Source organism: Bos mutus, chromosome 5 (genome assembly GCF_027580195.1).
Source record: "Bos mutus isolate GX-2022 chromosome 5, NWIPB_WYAK_1.1, whole genome shotgun sequence".
NCBI classification, from domain to species: domain Eukaryota; kingdom Metazoa; phylum Chordata; class Mammalia; order Artiodactyla; family Bovidae; genus Bos; species Bos mutus.
This window is the reverse complement of record NC_091621.1, coordinates 106,805,080-106,823,894: the sequence shown is the minus strand read 5'-3', so window position 1 is coordinate 106,823,894 and position 18,815 is coordinate 106,805,080. Positions and strand designations below refer to the sequence as shown.

The 18,815-nt window shown below is 54.9% G+C and overlaps 1 protein-coding gene across 2 annotated transcripts in view; it reads right to left on the bottom strand.

Moving 5' to 3' along the window:
- Positions 1 to 7,210, bottom strand: part of NFAM1 (NFAT activating protein with ITAM motif 1) — a 37,369-nt gene extending 30,159 nt beyond the window's left edge. For both annotated transcript variants that reach the window (XM_070370076.1, XM_070370078.1), the window contains exon 1: positions 7,057 to 7,210. In XM_070370076.1, the coding sequence (XP_070226177.1) occupies positions 7,057 to 7,162 (106 nt within the window). In that variant the 5' untranslated portion in view covers positions 7,163 to 7,210. The remainder of the gene's footprint in view (positions 1 to 7,056) is intronic.
- Positions 7,211 to 18,815: the final 11,605 nt, after the last annotated feature.

The following is an 18,815-nucleotide window of genomic DNA, read 5'->3' as shown; positions in this document are numbered from 1 at the left end:
CCTCCCCATCAGCAGGAAGCAGTGACGAGCCCAGAGCCTCCAAGGGGCCCCCGCCCTGGCTCTGCTATATCTCAGCCGCAGCCCACGCAGTCCTGGGACAGGGTCGGGGGGGGGTGGGAGCACATACCTGCCAGGCCCCCAACCTTCTCCAGACAGCCTGTCCCCATGGTCGAGGCCCACAGACCTTCCCTGAGGGGTCCCAGGTGCCAGCCCTGGGGTCATCAGTGTCCCAGATGTGCCTTCCTATTGCCCCGGGCAAGAGGCCTGCTTAGGAGGGAAGCTGGGGCTCAGAGCGGGCAGCGAAGCTGGAGGGGGTCAGATCCTGTCTCGGGGTTCTCGGGCACCCACTCCCTCGGTCACAAGTCAGGAGGGTTTTGTCATTCCTCTCCTGGTGGCATCACATGTCCACCCTGCTCAGCGCTCCTCAGGGGGTTGTCTGACTGGGAGCTGAATTCTTCCTGTTACTGTGAGTATTTCCTGGGCATCCTCTGGGTGCCAGGCTCCGTGCTGGGAGCCAAGGATTCGAAGCCAAGTAAGTCCACATGTGTCCTGCCCTCGTGAAGCTCGCAGTTCACACAGGGAGGAGGAAAGTGTAGAAAGAAGCAGTCTTAATGGGAACATACCCGCTGGAGGCACCGAACACACGCGTGCCTGGAGACCACACGTGAGCGTTCCGAGATGGGAACACCTGGAACGTCAATCATAACTAAATAGATCGCAGTATGTTCATTCAGTGGGACGCTCCACAGCAGGGGTTCACAAACGTGTTCTGTAAAGGGCCAGGGAATAAATATTTTCCACTTTGTGAGCCATATGGTCTCTATCGCAGCTACTCTACTCTGCTGTTGTGGGGGCAAAAGCAGCCATAAATGAGCCATGAATGGATAGGCATGGCTGTGTTCCAATAAAACTTTATTTATGGACATGGAAATGGGAATACAGTCATCACTCACTCTCCATGGAGGACTGGTTCCTGCACCCGTTACAGACACCAAAATCCACAGATGCTCAAGACACAGGGTATCTTGAGAGTGATGGGGGTACAGGGGGTTTGTTATTCAGTTGCTCAGTCGTGTCTGACTCTTTTGCAACCACATGGACTGTAGGCCACCAGGCTCCTCTGTCCATGGAATTTTCCAGGCAAGAATATTGGAGTGAGTTACCGTCTCCTTCTCCAAGGGATATTCCTGACCAGGGATTGAACCCAAATCTCCTGCATTGGCAGGTGGGTTCTTTACCACTGAGCCATCAGGGAAGCCTGTACAGTGCCCTTTGGGGCACTGGAATGTTCTCTTTCTTGACCTGGATGGTAGACACATAGGGCTATGTTTATTTAATATGTATCACACTTTTCTGTGTCTGTATTATATTTTATGCAGCTCCCCTGGGGCTCAGTGGTAAAGAATCTGCCTGCATGTAATACAGGAGACTCGAATTTGATCCATGGGTCGGAAAGCTCCTGTGGAGTAGGAAATGGCAACCCACTCCAGTATTGCCTGGGAAATCCCATGGGCAGAGGAGCCTGGCAGGCTATAGTCCATGGGGTCACAAAGAGTAGGACAGGACTTAGCAACTAAATGACAACCACAAAAGTTATATTTCATGATATAATGACATAGGATTCATAAAATGGCTTAAGATTCCCATATACAGCTGACCCTTGAACAACATGGTGGTTAGAGGCACTGAACCGTGCACAGTTGAAAATCCAAGTGTAACTTTACAGGCGGCCCTCCGTATCCAAGGTTCCACATCCTCAGAGTGAACCAACAGTGTAGCTGTTGTATTTACTACTGAAAAACACCTGTGTATAACTGTACCTGAGCAGTTCAAATGCATGCTGCCCAAAGGTTAGCTGCACTTTAAATCATCTGTAGATCACTCATAGTACCTAATACAGGAATTCCCTTGGTGGTCCACTGGCCAAGACTCTGTGCTCCCAATGCAGGGGGCCCGGGTTTGATTCCCAGTCAGGGGACTAGATCTCACACACGCATTTAAGAGTTGCACATGCCACATGCTACAACTAAGACTCAGTGCAGCCAAAATTAAAAAAAAAGACTAATACTATGTAAGTACTATGGGAGTAGTTGTAAATACAATGTAAAAGCTATTTAAATACTTGCCATGAGAACTGCAAATTCAAGTTTTGCTTTTTGGAACTTTCTGGAAATTTTTTTTCCCCTGAATATTTTCGATCTGGTGTTGGTTAAATCCGCAGATGCAGAACTGGCAGATACAGAGGGCTTAAGTATAAAATTATACTTTATTGTATAATTTCATATTCACACTGTGAAATATGTATTCTTCTCATGATGTTTTTCTGACCATTAGAAAAATACATTCATAACTCCATACAAAAAGGCAGTGGGTTGGACTTACCCCCCAGTGGCCAGGGTTTGGGACCCCTGCTCTTTACCAACCAAAATAAACAAACCAGCCACACTGTCAACCGGATATAGCTTAAAAAACATAATGTTTGGACTTGCCTGGCGGTCCAGTGGTTAAGAATCTGCTTGCCATTGCAGAGGACACAGCTTCAATCCCTGGCCTGGGGTGATCCCACACACGGAGAGGCAACTCAGTCCGTGTGCCACAGCTACTGAGCCCTCGCGCTCTAGAGCCTATTTTCCGCAACAAGAGAAGCCTGTGGACCGCAACTAAAGAGGGCCTGTGCCTCTTGCCACAGCTGGAGAAAGCCTGCACACAGCAGCAGAGCCAGTGCAGCCAAAAGTGAATAACTAAATACATTTTAAAAAGATGTTGAGTGAAAAAGTAGGTCGCAGAGAACACCCACAACATCATTCTGACTATACAAAGTTCAAAAACAAAGCCAGGCTAATCTATATCGTTTAGGGACACAAACCAAAGGATAAAAGTACAAAAAAAATGCCAGGAAGCAATTGCCCTAAACTCAGGATGGTGGTTCCTCTGCGTGGGGGAGAGGCGGTGTCTTGGGAGGCATCCAGGGGCTTTGGGGCCCTAGAATGTTTGCTCTCTTGACCTGGACGGTCGACACGCCACACTTGGCTTTGTAATATTTATGGTGCTTCTCTGCGTATGTATTCTAGTTCGCGATTTTAAAAGAGAAAGCACTGACAGGGCCCCATTGGAACGGCATCTGCACTCCTGCCTGACAGGCGTTTATGATCCACGCGGACCCACATCCCAGTGGGAATCGTATCCCGCAGCTCTACTAAGAGACCCTCCTCCCCAGCGAGTCTGAACCTCTCGCCATGCCCTCCCCCGGGCTCTGCCTTCTGGCCTCCCAGCCTTTATTCCTGCTGTGCCTGCCACCCACCCACCTGCTCCGTCGCCTCCCCGCCGCCCCCTCCAGCACCCCCTCTGCCCCACCTCCAACAGGGAGGTCTTCTCCTCCGCCTGCCTCGGAAGCTCTTTATTGGGATTAGACGAAGATCAAAAGCAGAGGCCAGTCCTGACAGAGGCCTGGAGCTGCGGGGAGGGAGGCAGCAGGCTCCCGAACAGCTTTTGGGCAACAAAGGAAGCTGTGACACCTGAGTCCCGAGCTAACGGGGGAGGGGAGGCGAACTTGCATCAGGACTCTGGCCCTGGGGTCCTGTTTCTGCGGGTGAGTCTCACGGTTTCCGCCAAGCTGGGAGTAGGGGCTGTGGCTTATTCACCCTCAGTTCCCCCCAGTGTCTGGAACTGGTCCTCTTTAATGAATAGTTGAGAAATAAACACAGCCAGGGAGAGACTGGAGACTGATGTTTGTTGAGAACACCAAGGCTCAGAAAGGTTAAGGAACTTCCCTGAGGTCACACAGCAGTCAATAGAAGAAGGCCAGATTTGAAGAAGCTCTGTCTGGCTTCAAAGCCCTTGGAAGTGACTTGAAGCCTGGTGGAAGCAGGGCTAGAGCAGGTGTGTAGCTGCTCTCAGGAAAGCTGAGCCTCAGACTCAGATGATTTTCCTCTAAGAGGTGCCCTTCAGACCAGAGGTAGCCACTAGACCCTTTGAGAAAAGTAGAATTTGCAGAGAGATCAGAGGAGAGCAGGGGAGGAAGGTTGGGAGCAAGAACGGTCCTGAGTTGCCATCCCAGGGTGTTGCTAGAGACCCCTGGAAAGGTCAGAGTGACCCCAAGGAGCCCGGGGGCTCCCCAAGATGTAGAGCCAGCCAACTGAATCTTGCATCTTGATTGGCTCTGCTAGGCAGGCAGGTGGCTGACATTCTCTGAGCTCCCGTCACGTGCACCTTCAGGTGTTCTATCGCAGCCGCTTGACAGGTGAGGCCATCGAGCAACATTAAGAACCTGCCCAAGGGGACTTCCCTGGTGCTCCAGTGACTAAAGGGCTTCCCAGGTGGCTCCGTAAAGAATTTGCCCGCCAATGCAGGAGACAACGGAGAAGGCGATGGCACCCCACTCCAGTACTCTTGCCTGGAAAATCCCATGGACAGAGGAGCCTGGTAGGCTGCAGTCTACGGGGTCTCGAAGAGTCGGACACGACTGAGTGACTTCACTTTCACTTCTCACTTTCATGCATTGGAGAAGGACATGGCAACCCACTCCAGTGTTCTTGCCTGGAGAATCCCAGGGACGGGGGAGCCTGGTGGGCTGCCGTCTATGGGGTCACACGGAGTTGGACACAACTAAAGCGACTTAACAGCAGTAGCAGCAGCAGCAGGAGACAAGGGTTCAATCCCTGGTCCAGGAAGATCCCATGGAGAAGGAAATGGCAACCTACTCCAGTATGCTGGCCTGGAGAATTGCATGGACAGAGGAACCTGGTGGGCTACAGTCCATGGGGTCTCAGAAAGAGTAGGACATGACTTAGTGACTAAACAACAACAACCAGGGGCTAAGACTCCTCACTCCCAATACAGAGAGCCTGGGTTCGATTCTTGGTCAGGGAGCTAGATCCCACATGCCATAACTAAGAGTTCTCATGTCACAGCTGAAGATCTCGCGTGACACAACAAAGACCCCTTGTAGCCAAACAAGTAAAGAAATATACATATTGAAAAAGAAAGAACCTGCCCAGGGGCCCAGGTCCAAAGCAGAGCTCAGATCCAGACTCTACACCCTGGCCTGCACACAACCCTACATCAGGTGGTCCAGGGAAACAGTGTATTGAGCCCAAGCTTCAACGATGACAGTCCCCAAGGTCCCCCATGGACACTCCTGAGGCTGCAGGCTGGGTCGTGGTGCTGATGGTTGATGGAGTTGGCTACACTAGGCAGATGGGTGAGGTCAGGGGAGGTTTGGGGGATGTGAGAGAAACTGGATTCCCTCCATCAGATTCTCAAAGCTCGGAGATAAGAGGGTGGGGAGGGGCATGGCACAGACTAGAGACAGAACCCAGGACCCGCAGGGGAAGGACCAGGAGTACCGGGTGCTGTCTGCTGCTGCAAGAGACCACAAGGTGCTTCCACCTCTTGCGAAAGAGCAGAGTTTCTCTTGGGTACAATGTCTGCTGCAATCCTAGGGGGCCGGGGGCGGGGAATATGTTGTTTGTGGTCAAGACAGTTACAAACAGCACTTTTCACAGCAGCACCCCAAAAGTCTCTTCTACTCAGTTACTGGGGTGTGCGGGGGTCCCTTTTGGAGAGGAGGGACCACACAAAGAGAAATGATTGGAACTGGGGGGGAAATTAAAACGAATGAGTTTCAACACGTTGTCACCAAGAAGCTGCATTTTCTCAGCCTTCTTTGCATTGGGGCGGGGGGTTTGGTGACGGGGTTGGGGGTGTGAGGTGCACAGACGAAAGGAGATGACCTCACAGGGGCTGGGCTGTCAGGCCTGCGGTAGGACTGGGTACACCCAGTTGAGTCTTGCCTTCCCAAAGGGGTAGATTTTTTGTGAAGGATGTTCTTTACAAAGAAAGGCAAGAGGACCCCTGGAGCCCACTTCCAAGGGTCAGTTCAGAGCTGAACCTGGCCTCTACTCACCCTCTAGGCTGTGGGCCAGCTATCTGGCTGTGCTGGGCCTCAATTTCTCCGTGCTTACATGGTGCCAATGGGAACAGCACCCCAAGGGTGCCTTGAAGGGGCCTGAGTACAAGTGTGAAGCCCAGCTTATGTGCACAGAGAGGCTAATTTATGATAATAAGAGTAGATGTCCAACCTCCCTGGTGGTTCAGTGGCTAAGACTCTGCTCTTCCAATGCAGGGGGCCCGGGTTAATTCCCTGGTCAGGGAACTAGATCCCACATGCCGCAACTAACAATTCACATGTTGCAACTAGAGATCTCGCATGTCGCAACTAAAACCCAGCACAGCCAAATAAATACATTTTTTAAAAATATATGGACAAATATAGCTGTTACTGCTTATGGTATGAATGAAAGGCAGAGGATGGAGCAGAAGGGTGGGAGCAGCTCCTGGAAGGCTCATAAAAATCAAGGTGAATGAGAAGGAAAGCATCCAGCCTGCACCCAGCCTGCCCAGCGGGGTGGGCGGATGCTGGGGCTACAGGAGGGTGGGCACTGCCCAGGTGAGACAGCCTCAGAGACCCCAGAGCCAGGCTGGGCAGCCCTGGTGGGGGACACTCCTGGGAGTTCCCTGGCCTGGATGAACTGGCCCCTGGGCCACCCATCCTAGGGCCAGGCTTGGATCCATCCACCCAACTTCCCAGGCACCTTGCCCTATGACCAGCGGTGGCCTCCCTCCCTCCGCCCCACCCCTCCCAACGTGGGGGCTGCAACACCAATGGGCAGGTTCAAGGCGTGGGTTCCGCAGTCAGATACCTTGGGGGTGAGCTGCCCCTTCCCAGAGATCCCACACCCCACCGGATGGCCCCCTCCCCGGCCCGCAGCAACGCCCACCCACCTCGCTGAGGGGCCAGGGGGTCAGGAGGAGCCGGGAGAGAGGCTGTTCCAGCAGCGAGACTGGGGGCGCGGCCCCGCCTCTTCAAAAGCCACCTCGGCAAGGCATTAGCTAAACATCTCCCGGTCCCCGAAGGCTTTCCCTGTGAAGTCTGCAATGTTCAAACGCAACCAGCAAATCCCCGGAGACGGGTCCGGGGAATTAGCCGCGCGGCGGATGAAAGCGGCTGTGATGTACGCGAGGCAGAGAGCGCGGGAGGAGGGGAGGACCGCGTACCTGCGCCTGCCAGCGGCAGGGTCCAGGGGAACAGGATCAAGCCCAGCAGCCTGGGGGCCGGGAGGGGGCCCGGCCAGGCCCTCCGTCGCGGAGGCCAGCTCTCCATCGGGGCCTTCTTCCTCTTTAGGTCGCGGGCGGGGACAGCCTGCTGGTAGCCACGGTTGCCCTTGGCGTCCTTAACAGGCTCCTCCCCGGCCAGCCTTCTGCTTCCTCCAGGTCTCAGTTGGCCGCCTTGTCCTCTCAGTGACCCCGGACTTTCCTGGTGGGAACAGTTTCAGGCCAGGGCGTCGCCAGGCGAGGATGTGGGGCTCCCACCCGTCCAGGATGTACAGATGTGAGTTGGAGCGCCAAGAACTGATGCTTTTGAACTGTGGTGCTGGAGAAGACTCTTGCGCGTCCCTTGGACTGCAAGGAGATCCAACCAGTCCATCTTTAAGGAAATCAACCCTGAATATTCATTGGAAGGACTGATGCTGAAGTTCCACCTGATGCGAAGAGATAACGCATTGGAAAAGACCCTGATGCTGGGAAACATTGAGGGCAAGAGGAGAAGGGGGTGACAGAGGATGAGATGGTTGGATGATATCACTGACTCAATGGACATGAGTTTGAGCAGACTCTGGGAGATAGTGAAGGACAGGGAAGCCTGGCGTGCTGCAGTCCATGCAGTCGCAAAGAGCTGGACACGACTCAGCACTGAACAACAACACGACATGCAGAAGAACAGAGAGGGGCTAGGCCTCCCATTCACGCCCTACCCTCACCCCTGAGGCGGTGGCTTCTCCCCTTCTCAGCCCCTTTTCTGCTGGATAAATTAGCCCAAAGGAGGGCAGGTCTAGCTGCTCAGGCCTGAAACTCTAAAAAAAACAGCATACCAACCCCATTCACACAAACTGCCCCTCAGAAATAGCCCAGAAGCCCCTTGGATCAAGGTGCTCCTTAAAGAGGATGGTTTGGGATGGGGGAGTGGAAGGGGCTAGGGGGATGAGGGAGGGGCAGGCATTTGGGGGGTGGGGGGTGGACAAAAGCCCCAAGTTTCCAGCCTTTCCCAGAGACCAAAAAGCCTGCTGTCTTTCCTTAGCCCAACAACAGCCTCCATGGGGGTCCCCCTGAGAGGCCCAGCAGACACCTCCCCTCCAACCCACCTCAGATGTCTTCCCTGCTGCAGCTCCCCTAAACTCGAGCCACCCCTCCGCCACCAGGAGGCCCAGGAATCACTTCCCCATCAGGAGTGAACCCCAGTCCCTGTCCTCCCCTCCACAGGCCCCCAACACAGGTCCTGCCTCTTGGGTCCCTCTCCCCAGCAGACTGGGACCTGGTGCAGGCCTGGCATTCTGGAGCCCCACACCGGGCAGAGCCGGGTGGCATGGGGGACAGATGCATGCCTGCCTGTCCAGAGGAGCAGAGGGCAGGGGTCTGGGGTGGAGGTGAGCAGCCAGCTGGCCCACAGAGGAAGGCGGGGCGGGGTGGGGGTGGCACTGAAGGTGGTAAGTTTCAGCACAAGCTGAGCACGCCCCCTTTTTCCCCCATCACTGTTGATGCTCCTCAGTTGCTGGTCGTGTCTGACTCTTTTGCAACCCCATAGGCTGCAGCCCGCCGGGCTCCTCCATCCGTGCGATTCTCCAGGCAAGAATACTGGAGTGAGTGGCCATGCCCCACTCCAGGGGATCTTCCCAACCCCAGGGATCAAACTTGAGTCTCCTGCAAATCAACTGCATTACAGGTGGATTCCTTACCACTGAGCCACCGAGGAAGCCCCTAGTACCCCATCAACCCTCAAGATCAAGGCTTTTATCGCAATCTGACAAACTCTGCCCCCAAGAGGCAAAGCGATGTGCCCATGATAGGGGCAGCCAGGCTGGGTGAAGCCAGAGCCTCTCTCCCCACCCCTAACTGACCTCCAGGGATGGCAGCACTGGGTCCAGTTTCTGCCCTTGGTCTAAATGCTTTCCCCTCAGCCGCTGAGCACACGAACAGTGAAAACCAGAACGCTGTTTCCTACCAACTCCAGGAGCACCAGGAGGACACAGGCAGCAGGGCCTGCCCGCCAGGTGAGGAAGACGGATGAACAGCAGACACTTCCTGTGGGCTGGGGGGCGGCAGGACCCCAGTGGTATTGACTGTGGATCCATCACCGTGATACATGATCGCAGATGTCGCGGTGAGACACAGATAATCGGCTTCACGCTGTCTCCGAGCTCCTGGGGGGAGCAGGTTGTCTAAGCACCTCGATGCCATGGTGATAGACGTCATGTTAATGCCTCCACGTACGGAGGGAGCGTTATAAAGGCATCGGTCTGCGCCTCCAGGTGTCTCTTTATGACTTGGCATCGGGAGGCGGCCGAGTGCCAGGCTGCCTTGGAGCAGGGACCCCTGCCTGTCCCCTCTGGGGCCGCTCTGCCCACCCCCCACCCCTGCGACCACCAACACAGAGCCTGAGGCCCCCTAATGGTGCCGCCTGAGCCCTGGGTCTGCAAGCCCCGGGGTCCTGGGAACTTTGCCGCCTCCGGGCCCGAGTCTAGCCTGCAGCCTTTTGCCTTCCCGGGGGCCTCCCATTTGTCTTTTTTTACCTCTGCCTCCCCTGAGCCTAGCACAGGGCCGGCACCTGGTCTGTGCTCAATAAATCCTGGTGCACGAATGAAGGATGAATGAGCCTAAATGCCTCCCTCCGAGGCTGGCTGTGGAGGTGGGTGCCTCAGGGCATCAGGCTGGACTCCGGGGTGGAGCTGGAGGAGGCGGGCACCCTCCCCAGGCAGACGTGACCTGAAAGGAAGTGGCCAGAAGTCCAGAGTCATTGTTGAGTTTCCTAGATAGTCTGAGGCCACCCAGCGCCTGGGGAGAGGCAGGCGCAGACCTTGGGTGGGGAGCCAGGGGCCCAGGCCCTGCCGTCTGGGCCTCAGTGATGGTGATGAAAGAGAAGTCGCAGCACATTCAGGAACCACAGTTTCCTCGAGACTCCGCCTCCTCTCCTTGAAGCAGCTGCCGGGCAGTGAACTTGCTGGACTTGGGGCCACAGGCTTCTCCTCTCCCCTGCCTTTGGGGGGAGCTGCGATCAGTGGGTGAAAGGAAGAGCAGACCGTGTAAGGCCCCACTGGCATCTCCAGGGCAGCCTTTGGGCCAGGCCTCCGCAGCTGAGTCTGCAGGCAAGGGCCCCAGGGCCCGCTCATTTCAGCTCCTGCTGTCGCCCAGTCGTCTGTCCACCCTTCTATCCATCCGTCATCTCTTCGCATTTTGCTGTGCACCTGTTCCTCCCTAGGCATTGGCCTCCACAGGAGGATGCAGAAGTGAAAGACCCCAGTTTCGAGGAGCCCACATCTCAGGTGGGAGAGCAGCCGTCTGCACAATTACACAATCGCATGGTAGTTCAGAGCTGTTACTCAACCAACGCCAGACACATCATATGAGACAGTTTTAATCTACACATCTATTTAATGCTCACTGCAGTTCCATGAGGTGGGTTTTATAATCAGGTTTCCCAGGTGGTGCTAGTGGTAGAGAACCCACCTGCCAACACAGGGGACAGGCTTAATCCCTGAGTTGGGAAGATCCCCTGGAGGAGGGACTGGCAATCCACTCCATTATTCTTGCCTGGAGAATCCCATGGACAGAGGAGCCTGGCTGGCTACAGTCTGTGGGATTGCAAAAAGTCAGACACGACTGAGCAACTAACACTCACACAGGTTTTATAGTCACTCCCATTTTACAGATAAGGACACTGAGGCACAAGAAAGTTAAAATTTGCCCAAGGTCACACAGCTAAGAAATGCATCTAGGGGAAGTGACTCAGGATGACTCCAGCCTCTGCTCCAGCCTGCCTCAAAAGCAGAGTGTGTACAGAGCAAAGAGGGAGGAAGGGGAAGAAGTGAATTACTCGGGGTGGAGGGAGGAAGGGGTGACCAGGAGGACTTCATGGAGGAGGTGGCAGCTGTGAAGGAGGACATGGGGGAGCACACAAGTCCCTGAAGTCCTAAAGTGCCTTGTCCACACAAAGACTAAAGCTTTCCCAATGAGATCACTGTCGTTGGCCTCCATACACTTATTAAGTACCTACTGTGTGCCAGGCAGTGGGGGTACACATAAGTCATAGTTTTGCCCTCAAGGTGTTCCCCATTTAGGGAGGAACACAGAACACCCAGAAAGGATTTCCAGCTGCCCCAAGTGAGCGAGCGAGGTGAGGCTCCAAAGCTGCGTTTGGCCCTGATGCTCAGGATCTGCTGTGTCTCCTCTCCAGGCTGCACTGTGGGCCGCGGGGGGACGGGAAGCGGAAGGGGACCACTCTCCTCTCCTACCTGGAGGAAGTCATTTCCTTCCTCCCTGTAGACCTCAGCACCAGGAGGAGCCTGCCAGGGCCCCCTGAGAAGCGGCCTGATAGTCGGGATGGAGAATGTCACCTTCCTCTGGGCTTCATGACCCCACTGCCCAGGGCACCAGGGGCAGATGGATCGGCTCCTTGTTTCCTTCCATCCTCTGCCTCAGGTACCCTGCACACTGGAGAGAGAGAGAGAGTGGTGTGCGGAGTGGCCTCCCTCCCCTCCTAGCAACACCGGGGTTTGCCCTGGGGGCCCCTTTCTGCACCACGTAGCAGCCGGCAGATGGGTGGCACTGACTCCTTTCTCTGAGAGTGGCCCTGACCACCCAGCCCAGGGGAGAGAGCAGGCTGCAACTCAGTTGAACGAGACCCATCCAGTCGTGAACTGTGCTGGTCCACTGTGGACCAGCCTCCTTTTTGGGGGGATGAGCTCGCTGTTACTGGAGGTGTGCAAACCATCCGCCCAGTTCAGTTCAGTTCCGCCGCTCAGTCGTGTCCGACTCTTTGCGACCCCATGAATCGCAGCATGCCAGGCCTCCCTGTCCATCACCAACTCAGACTCACGTCCATCGAGTCAGTGATGCCATCCAGCCATCTCATCCTCTGGTGTCCCCTTCTCCTCCTGCCCCCAATCCCCCCCAGCGTCAGAGTCTTTTCCAATGAGTCACCTCTTCGCATGAGGTGGCCAAAGTACTGGAGTTTCAGCTTTAGCATCATTCCTTCCAAAGAAATCCCAGGGCTGATCTCCTTCAGAATGGACTGGTTGGATCTCCTTGCAGTCCAAGGGACTCTCAAGAGTCTTCTCCAACACCACAGTTCAAAAGCATCAATTCTTCGGCGCTCAGCTTTCTTCACCGTCCAAATCTCACATCCATACATGACCACTGGAAAAACCATAGCCTTGACTAGACAGACCTTTGTTGGCAAAGTAATGTCTCTGCTTTTCAATATGCTGTCTAGGTTGGTCATAACTTTCCTTCCAAGGAGTAAGCGTCTTTTAATTTCATGGCTGCAGTCACCATCTGCACTGATTTTGGAGCCCCAAAAATAAAGTCTGATACTGTTTCCACTGTTTCCCCATCTATTTCCCATGAAGTGATGGCACCAGATTCCATGATCTTCGTTTTCTGAATGTTGAGCTTTAAGCCAACTTTTTCACTCTTCACTTTCACTTTCATCAAGAGGCTCTTTAGTTCTTCTTCACTTTCTGCCATAAGGGTGGTGTCATCTGCATATCTGAGGTTATTGATATTTCTTCCGGCAATTTTGATTCCAGCTTATGCTTCTTCCAGCCCAGCGTTTCTCATGGTGTACTCTGCATATAAGTTAAATAAGCAGGGTGACGATATACAGCCTTGACATACTCCTTTTCCTATTTGGAACCAGTGTGTTATTCCATGTCCAGTTTGAACTGTTGCTTCCTGACCTGCATATAGGCTCCGCTGAAATATACCTGCCTGGCCTGGAAGGCTGACCTGGCCCATCTCCAAAGTCTCTTCTCAGCTCAAGCTGCCCTAAATTTGGCCTGTTTATGAAGTATTTGCTTCATGCAGCCACAATTCTAAAGGCTCTTTATGTATTGAATACTTCAGTCCCCACAGAAACCTCATGTGTGTAGGTGTTATTATTGCCCTTACTTTACAGACAAGGAAACTGCAGTTCAGAGACTGCAAGTCACTTCCCTAAGGCCACACAGCTAGGAAGTAGTAGAATAAGGACTCCTTGTTCCTTGGCTTTGCTTTTAATCACTATGAAAAGGGAAGTGAAGGTATTAGCCCCTCAGTCATGTCCTACTCTTTTCGACCCTATGGACTGTAGCCCACCAGGCTCCTCTATCTATGGAGTTCTCCAGGCAAGAATACTGGAATGGGTAGCCATTCCCTTCTCCAGGGGAATCTTGCTCACCCAGGGATCTAACCTGGGTCTCTTGCATCGCAGGCAGATTCTTTGTCATCTGAGCTACAAGGGAAGCTCTTTAACCACTATGCTGTCCTGCAGTTCACTTGATTCTCTGGGGGGAGGCTAGCATTACAACCTTCATTTTGTGATGCAGCAAAATAGAGTAAGTGGCCTGCCTGGGGTCACAGAGGAGACAGAGTCCAGGGTTTTCCTGTTGGATATATACCCAGAGTTAGATAAGACTTTTTCCCTGGTGGCTCAGATGGTAAAGCGTCTGTCTACAATGTGAGAGACCTGGGTTCGATCCCTGGGTTGGGAAGATTCCCTGGAGAAGGAAATGGCAACCCACTCCAGTACTCTTGCCTTGAAAATCCCATGGACAGAGGAGCTTGGTGCCGGCTACTATCCATGGGGTTGCAAAGAGTCGGACACGACTGAGTGACTTCACTTTCACTTCCTTGCTAACACCGCTGGGAGAGGCAGCAAGGAGCTAGTGCCCCCTCCCGTGCCCCTGCCAGACTAAAAGTAATCCTGAGGATCTGAAGAACAAAGGTAGCATCGTTTTTCAACCTTTATTGCATGTTCACCATGTGCCATGGCCTTGTTAGGTTTAGACTCTTGGTACAACTGTGTCCCTGGGAGAGACAAACACCCACCCGGAGGCTGATCACTGGAGGTCCTCGGGTGGAGGGAGGTGGGGTGTGCAGAGCTTGAAGGTCTTATCCTAAGGCTTCCACCCGCTTCCCCTCCAGCTTGGAGGGCGGCCCCTGGGTTGTCCTGTGCCCATGGCGCCACCTGGTGGCACACGTGGCTCTCTCCCACCTGGGATGCCTGCGTCTCCAAGTCGCTTCTTCCCTCTCCAGGGGTCTTGGGCTGCCCAGAGGCTGCCGGTCAGCATGGGGCAGACCAGAGCTTGAGAGGCCACATGATAAAGTGGTGGGGGGAGGGGGGAGGACAGGGCAGGCAGGACCAGGAATGTGCTGGGGGCCCGGGGGAACAGAAGGCAGGGCGTGAGGCCGTTGGACCCCAACCTGCCTGCCTCTCTGATGCTTTTCCGCAGCACCCACGAGAACCTCCTTCAGAGCCCACCCTGCTCCGTCCTGACAGCTGGTTTGGCTGAGAACACCTTAGAAACTCCTCTTGGGGCAGCTTCACAGGAGCCAGCTCTCGGGCTCCAGGCAAACCAGTCTGTGGCTTTGCAGTGACAACCAGGGACTTTCCAGGCAGGACTCCCCATAGAGAGCTCAGACAGTTAGGGAGCAATTAGCCTCCCCTGAGGCTGAGTCATGCACTGTCACCCCTCACCGCTCAGGGTTCTTTAGGACTGAGGACCTCAGTCCCCTGGGGCCAGGGCTTGCAGTGAGGGTGGTGGGGGGAGGGAGCGGTGAGGGGGTGGCAGCCACTAATTGCAAAGATTTCTGGCTCCACCCTGGGGATCCAGCTCCATGAGGCTTTGGGAGACCAGAAGACCTGTGTAGTAACAGATGCTGGTTCTCACACTTGAGAGATTGCCCATAGTTCTTCCCAAGGCAGATTCCCAAGGGTCTGTGGGCAGTGATGGGCGGCTCTCGAGGGAGCCAGCTCTGAAAGGAGGCTCTGGCCAGGAGGAGCCCTTCAAAGAGACTGGGTCTTCCCTCCTCCCTTCCCTCTCCCTCCTCCTCCCTCTTAGAAGGCGAGCAACACTCCCCCCCCCCGCCCCCCCCCGCTTCATTTGCATCCCAGGCCAGTGGGCGAAGTTGCCTCACCTACTATACGCAGGTGAAATACCCACCTTGCACGGATCTGATGAAGAATAGTCATAGTAACAAAGGTGAGAGCGCTTTGCAAAGAATGAGGTGTTGGTTGAAAGCAGCTGCTTTGCCTTAAACCTTTGAGCCTCTTTCAAGGAGGTCTCCTTACTGGGGCTGGGCCAGGGGCTCGGGTGGGTGGTTGGGGGAGGTTCTGCAGAGAACAACAAGGGTCTGCGCCAGGAGAGAGGCATGTGCAGCCCCCAAGGGTGTGCAGTTGTGGATGGGGAAGTCTGCGTGGGGATGGGTATGAGGGGGCAGCAGGGTGACATACAGGAACGGGAGGAGGGCCTTCCAGGTGCCCATGGCCCCTGGTAGGTTCCAGAAGCAGGGTTCTGGGGGCTGGGCAGCGGCGGGGGATTCTCCCGGGGTCTCTCTCACCGCTGACCTCTCCGGAAAGCTCTGCTTTCCATTCTCCTATCTGTCCGTCGAATTGCATCTTGGCCTGCTCCCTCAAACCCTCATGCCTGGGACCTGGGTCGAGGCCAGAAGGCCTTCAATTCACAGATGGTAAAAATCCCAGGCTGGCGCCTCTTAATTCCTGTGGAAATCCTTCGGATGACCCACAAGGGACTTTGGTTCACTCATTCATTCACTCAGTGAATGTCTCCAGAGCCTTGCTCTGGGTCAGGACCTGTCCTGGGCACCTTCCAACTAGGACAGAGCTTCACGCACATATATCTAAGTCACAACCCGGTGGGAACCCCATGTGAAAGGGACGCAAGCCCAGATCAGGCTGAGCCCGCCATGGAAACCACGGCCACAGCGTTCTGAGTCTTGGTAAGGAACTCCCAGGAGTAGAAGAGAGAGGGCGGGCAGGACGGGCTGAGATGTCAGCTCCAGGCTATGGAGCTGAGACAGGAGGAGGGGCCCATGGGAGCCGGACTGAGACAGCCCTCCTCTTCCCCCATCTTCTGATGAAGCCGCCTTCTCTCCAGGGTCAACAGTCAGATGAATAAAACCGTTTATGTTTCTATTAAAAAAATTACTGGTGTTGCAACCAGTATCGATTTCTACTGTGTTCATTTCACAGGTACAGATTTTCAGCCGCACTCCGAGTTAAGCAGCTTGCTGGCTGTTCCTGGAAGCCTGGCATCATTTGTGATACGGTTTCTGAGTGGAAAGACTTTCTCCGGAAGACAGCTCATTTGGAAGTAAAGAGACTTCCTGCGTTCCCTGGAGTGAAAATCCCGTTCTGTACAAAATGCCTGCCACGCTGTGGCTTTTAGGACCAGAAATCTGCAGAGGATGTGCTGATTGACAAGAACCACAGCCTGCCCTGAGTCCAGATAGGAGAAGGAAGGGAGAAAGTCAGCTGAGTCCAGACCTTCAGATGCTGTGGTCTTTCTACCAGGTCCCACAGAAGAGCAGCAGCCTGAGGGCCTGAGGATTTCACGCTGCCAGAAACCTCCTCCCAGGGAAACCCCCCACCACCCCCGCGGAGCCTGGAGGAAAGTGTTTTCAGGCTCCTTGCATCTGGCTTGGGTGAAAGTATTCCTAAGCAGCAGCCCAGCCTGGCGGAGTGCCCAGGCCTGAGTCACAGCATCTCCGCGCCCTGCTGGTCATTCCTTTTCCTTTCTCCGCTCCCTAAATCTATCTGCTGATCTTTGTTGTCACCACCTTCTGGAAGATGAGCCGTGCACAGGCCGTGGACATCCCTGAGCTGCCCATGGGACCAGGGCTGGGCTCCAGGCTGGATGCAGCTGACCTCAGGGCAGGCAGGAAACCCAGGGCCTGGAGCAGGCAAGGGGCCCCTCTGACACCACTCTGTGCCCACCCCCTGCCCCAGCGTCGACCTGCCTGCCTGTGTCTGGCCAGTGTCTGGGGTTGGGGGGAGGGTGCGGGAAGGGTGGCCCCAGGAGAGAATGGAACTCGTCTTTGCGAGATGCTGGGCCTGCATCCATCTTCTTAGCCACCATCCCAGGCAGGTATCCCCATCTTGCAGGTGAGGAAGCAGGTTCAGAGAGAAGTCACTTTTCTAAGGCCACATAGCCGGCAAGGGCAGAGCTGGGGTTTGAATCTGGTTCTGCCCACTCGCGCGGGCTGCCTCTTAACAGCCTCTGGGGTGTCTGTGCTCCCTGGCTAGGTGGTGAGCTCTCTGTGGCCGCGACTCCTCCCAGGTCCTCACCTGCCCCGCCTGCAGCAGCCGTCCCTTCCAGGGGCAGAACACCTCTGTCTCTGCAGGTGCTCAGAACAAGCACAAGTATCTCTTGAATGAATGGATGGGAAACTGGGAGAGGAGGCCTGTATGAGGCCCTTTTATGAATGCAGAGGTAAAAGGGGCCCCCAAGGAGTTCTGATTACATTTTTGTTGTTGTTTAGTCGCTCAGTTGTGTCCGACTCTTTGCAACGCCATGGACTGTAGCCCGCCAGGCTCCTCCGGCCAATGGATTCCCCAGGCAAGGATACTGGAGTGGGCTGCCATTTCCTCCTCCAGGAGATCTTCCCGATCCAGGGATTGAACCTGTGTCACCTGCATTGGCAAGCAAGTTCCTTACCACTGAGCCACCAGGGAAGCCTTAATCAAATTAACAGTAGATACATATGACTTTGGTTACAAACTTTTAGCAAGTGGATGTCAGAATCGGAAAACGTGGAATTTGGCCCTTCATAGGAAAGAAGTGGCTAACATGTAGAATTATAAAGTATTAGGAAGTTGGCCTCAGAACCCAGTTCCTCCTTCAACTCAGTTCCTCAGATGTTTAAACTGCGCTCCCCGGGGACGAGGCCTTGGGCTTGGTGCTGAGATCATGGGAAAATAAGACCCCTCCCAGATGACTCCCTTCCCCTTGAGGGGATCCCTGATGCCTGCATCACAGGCTCCCTGGGACACGCTGCCGAAGCAGAGGGGGAGGGGAGGGAACTAACAGATGGTCCTGGGGTCCAGGCAGCTGAAGCAACAGCTGTGCTTGGGGTCAGAGCAGGGGTAGGGGCAGGAGGCCTTGGCTGTTTGGGGAACTTGATGGGGGAGGAGGAAGTGAGGGGGATGGGCTCAGAGGCTTTCTAGGGTCTGCCAGTGACCTGGGGCTCCCGCCACCTCTCCCTAGAGCCCTTGTGGCTTTGCCTGTCCTCTTCCTGCCTCCCCCGCCCCCCTGCCACCCCCCACCCCCCCACCTCGCCCACTTGTGTTCCACCCATAACAGGAGGCTCTCAGCCCCTGCCCTGGGGGAACAGTCCTTTCTTAGGAGTTTCCACCTCCAGGAACTTCTTCCATTTCCTTCCCACAGGTGAGGATGGGGGTGTGGTCCCCAGCCTCCCGCCAGGCCAAGACATCCCTGGTCCAGCTCATTCCCCCGCCCAGCTTCCAGCTCCTCCACTTGCACCTCCCTGGTGTCCAGCTGGGGTCTGTGCAGGGCTGAGGCTAGTGGGAGCATGGCCCCGCCCACATCCTGGACAGGTGCTGCCCAAGAGCCTCTCAGCTCCTTTTGGGTCCTTCGTTGCCCCGTTCGGCTGGTCCACCCTCTTCTGTGCCCCTCTATGTCCTTGGAAGCCACCGTCACGTGGATCCTCTTTTGAGGTGACTTGTGATGGTGACTATCATCTGCCTCAGTTCAGTTCAATTCAGTTCAGTCGCTCGGTCGTGTCCAACTCTGTGACCCCATGGACTGCAGCACGCCAGGCCTCCCTGTCCATCACCAACATCCAGAGGTTGCTCAGACTCATGTCCATTGTGTCGGTGATGCCATCCAACCATCTCATCCTCTGTCATCCCCTTCTCCTCCTGCCCTCAATCTTTCCCAGCTTCAGGGTCTTTTCAAATGAGT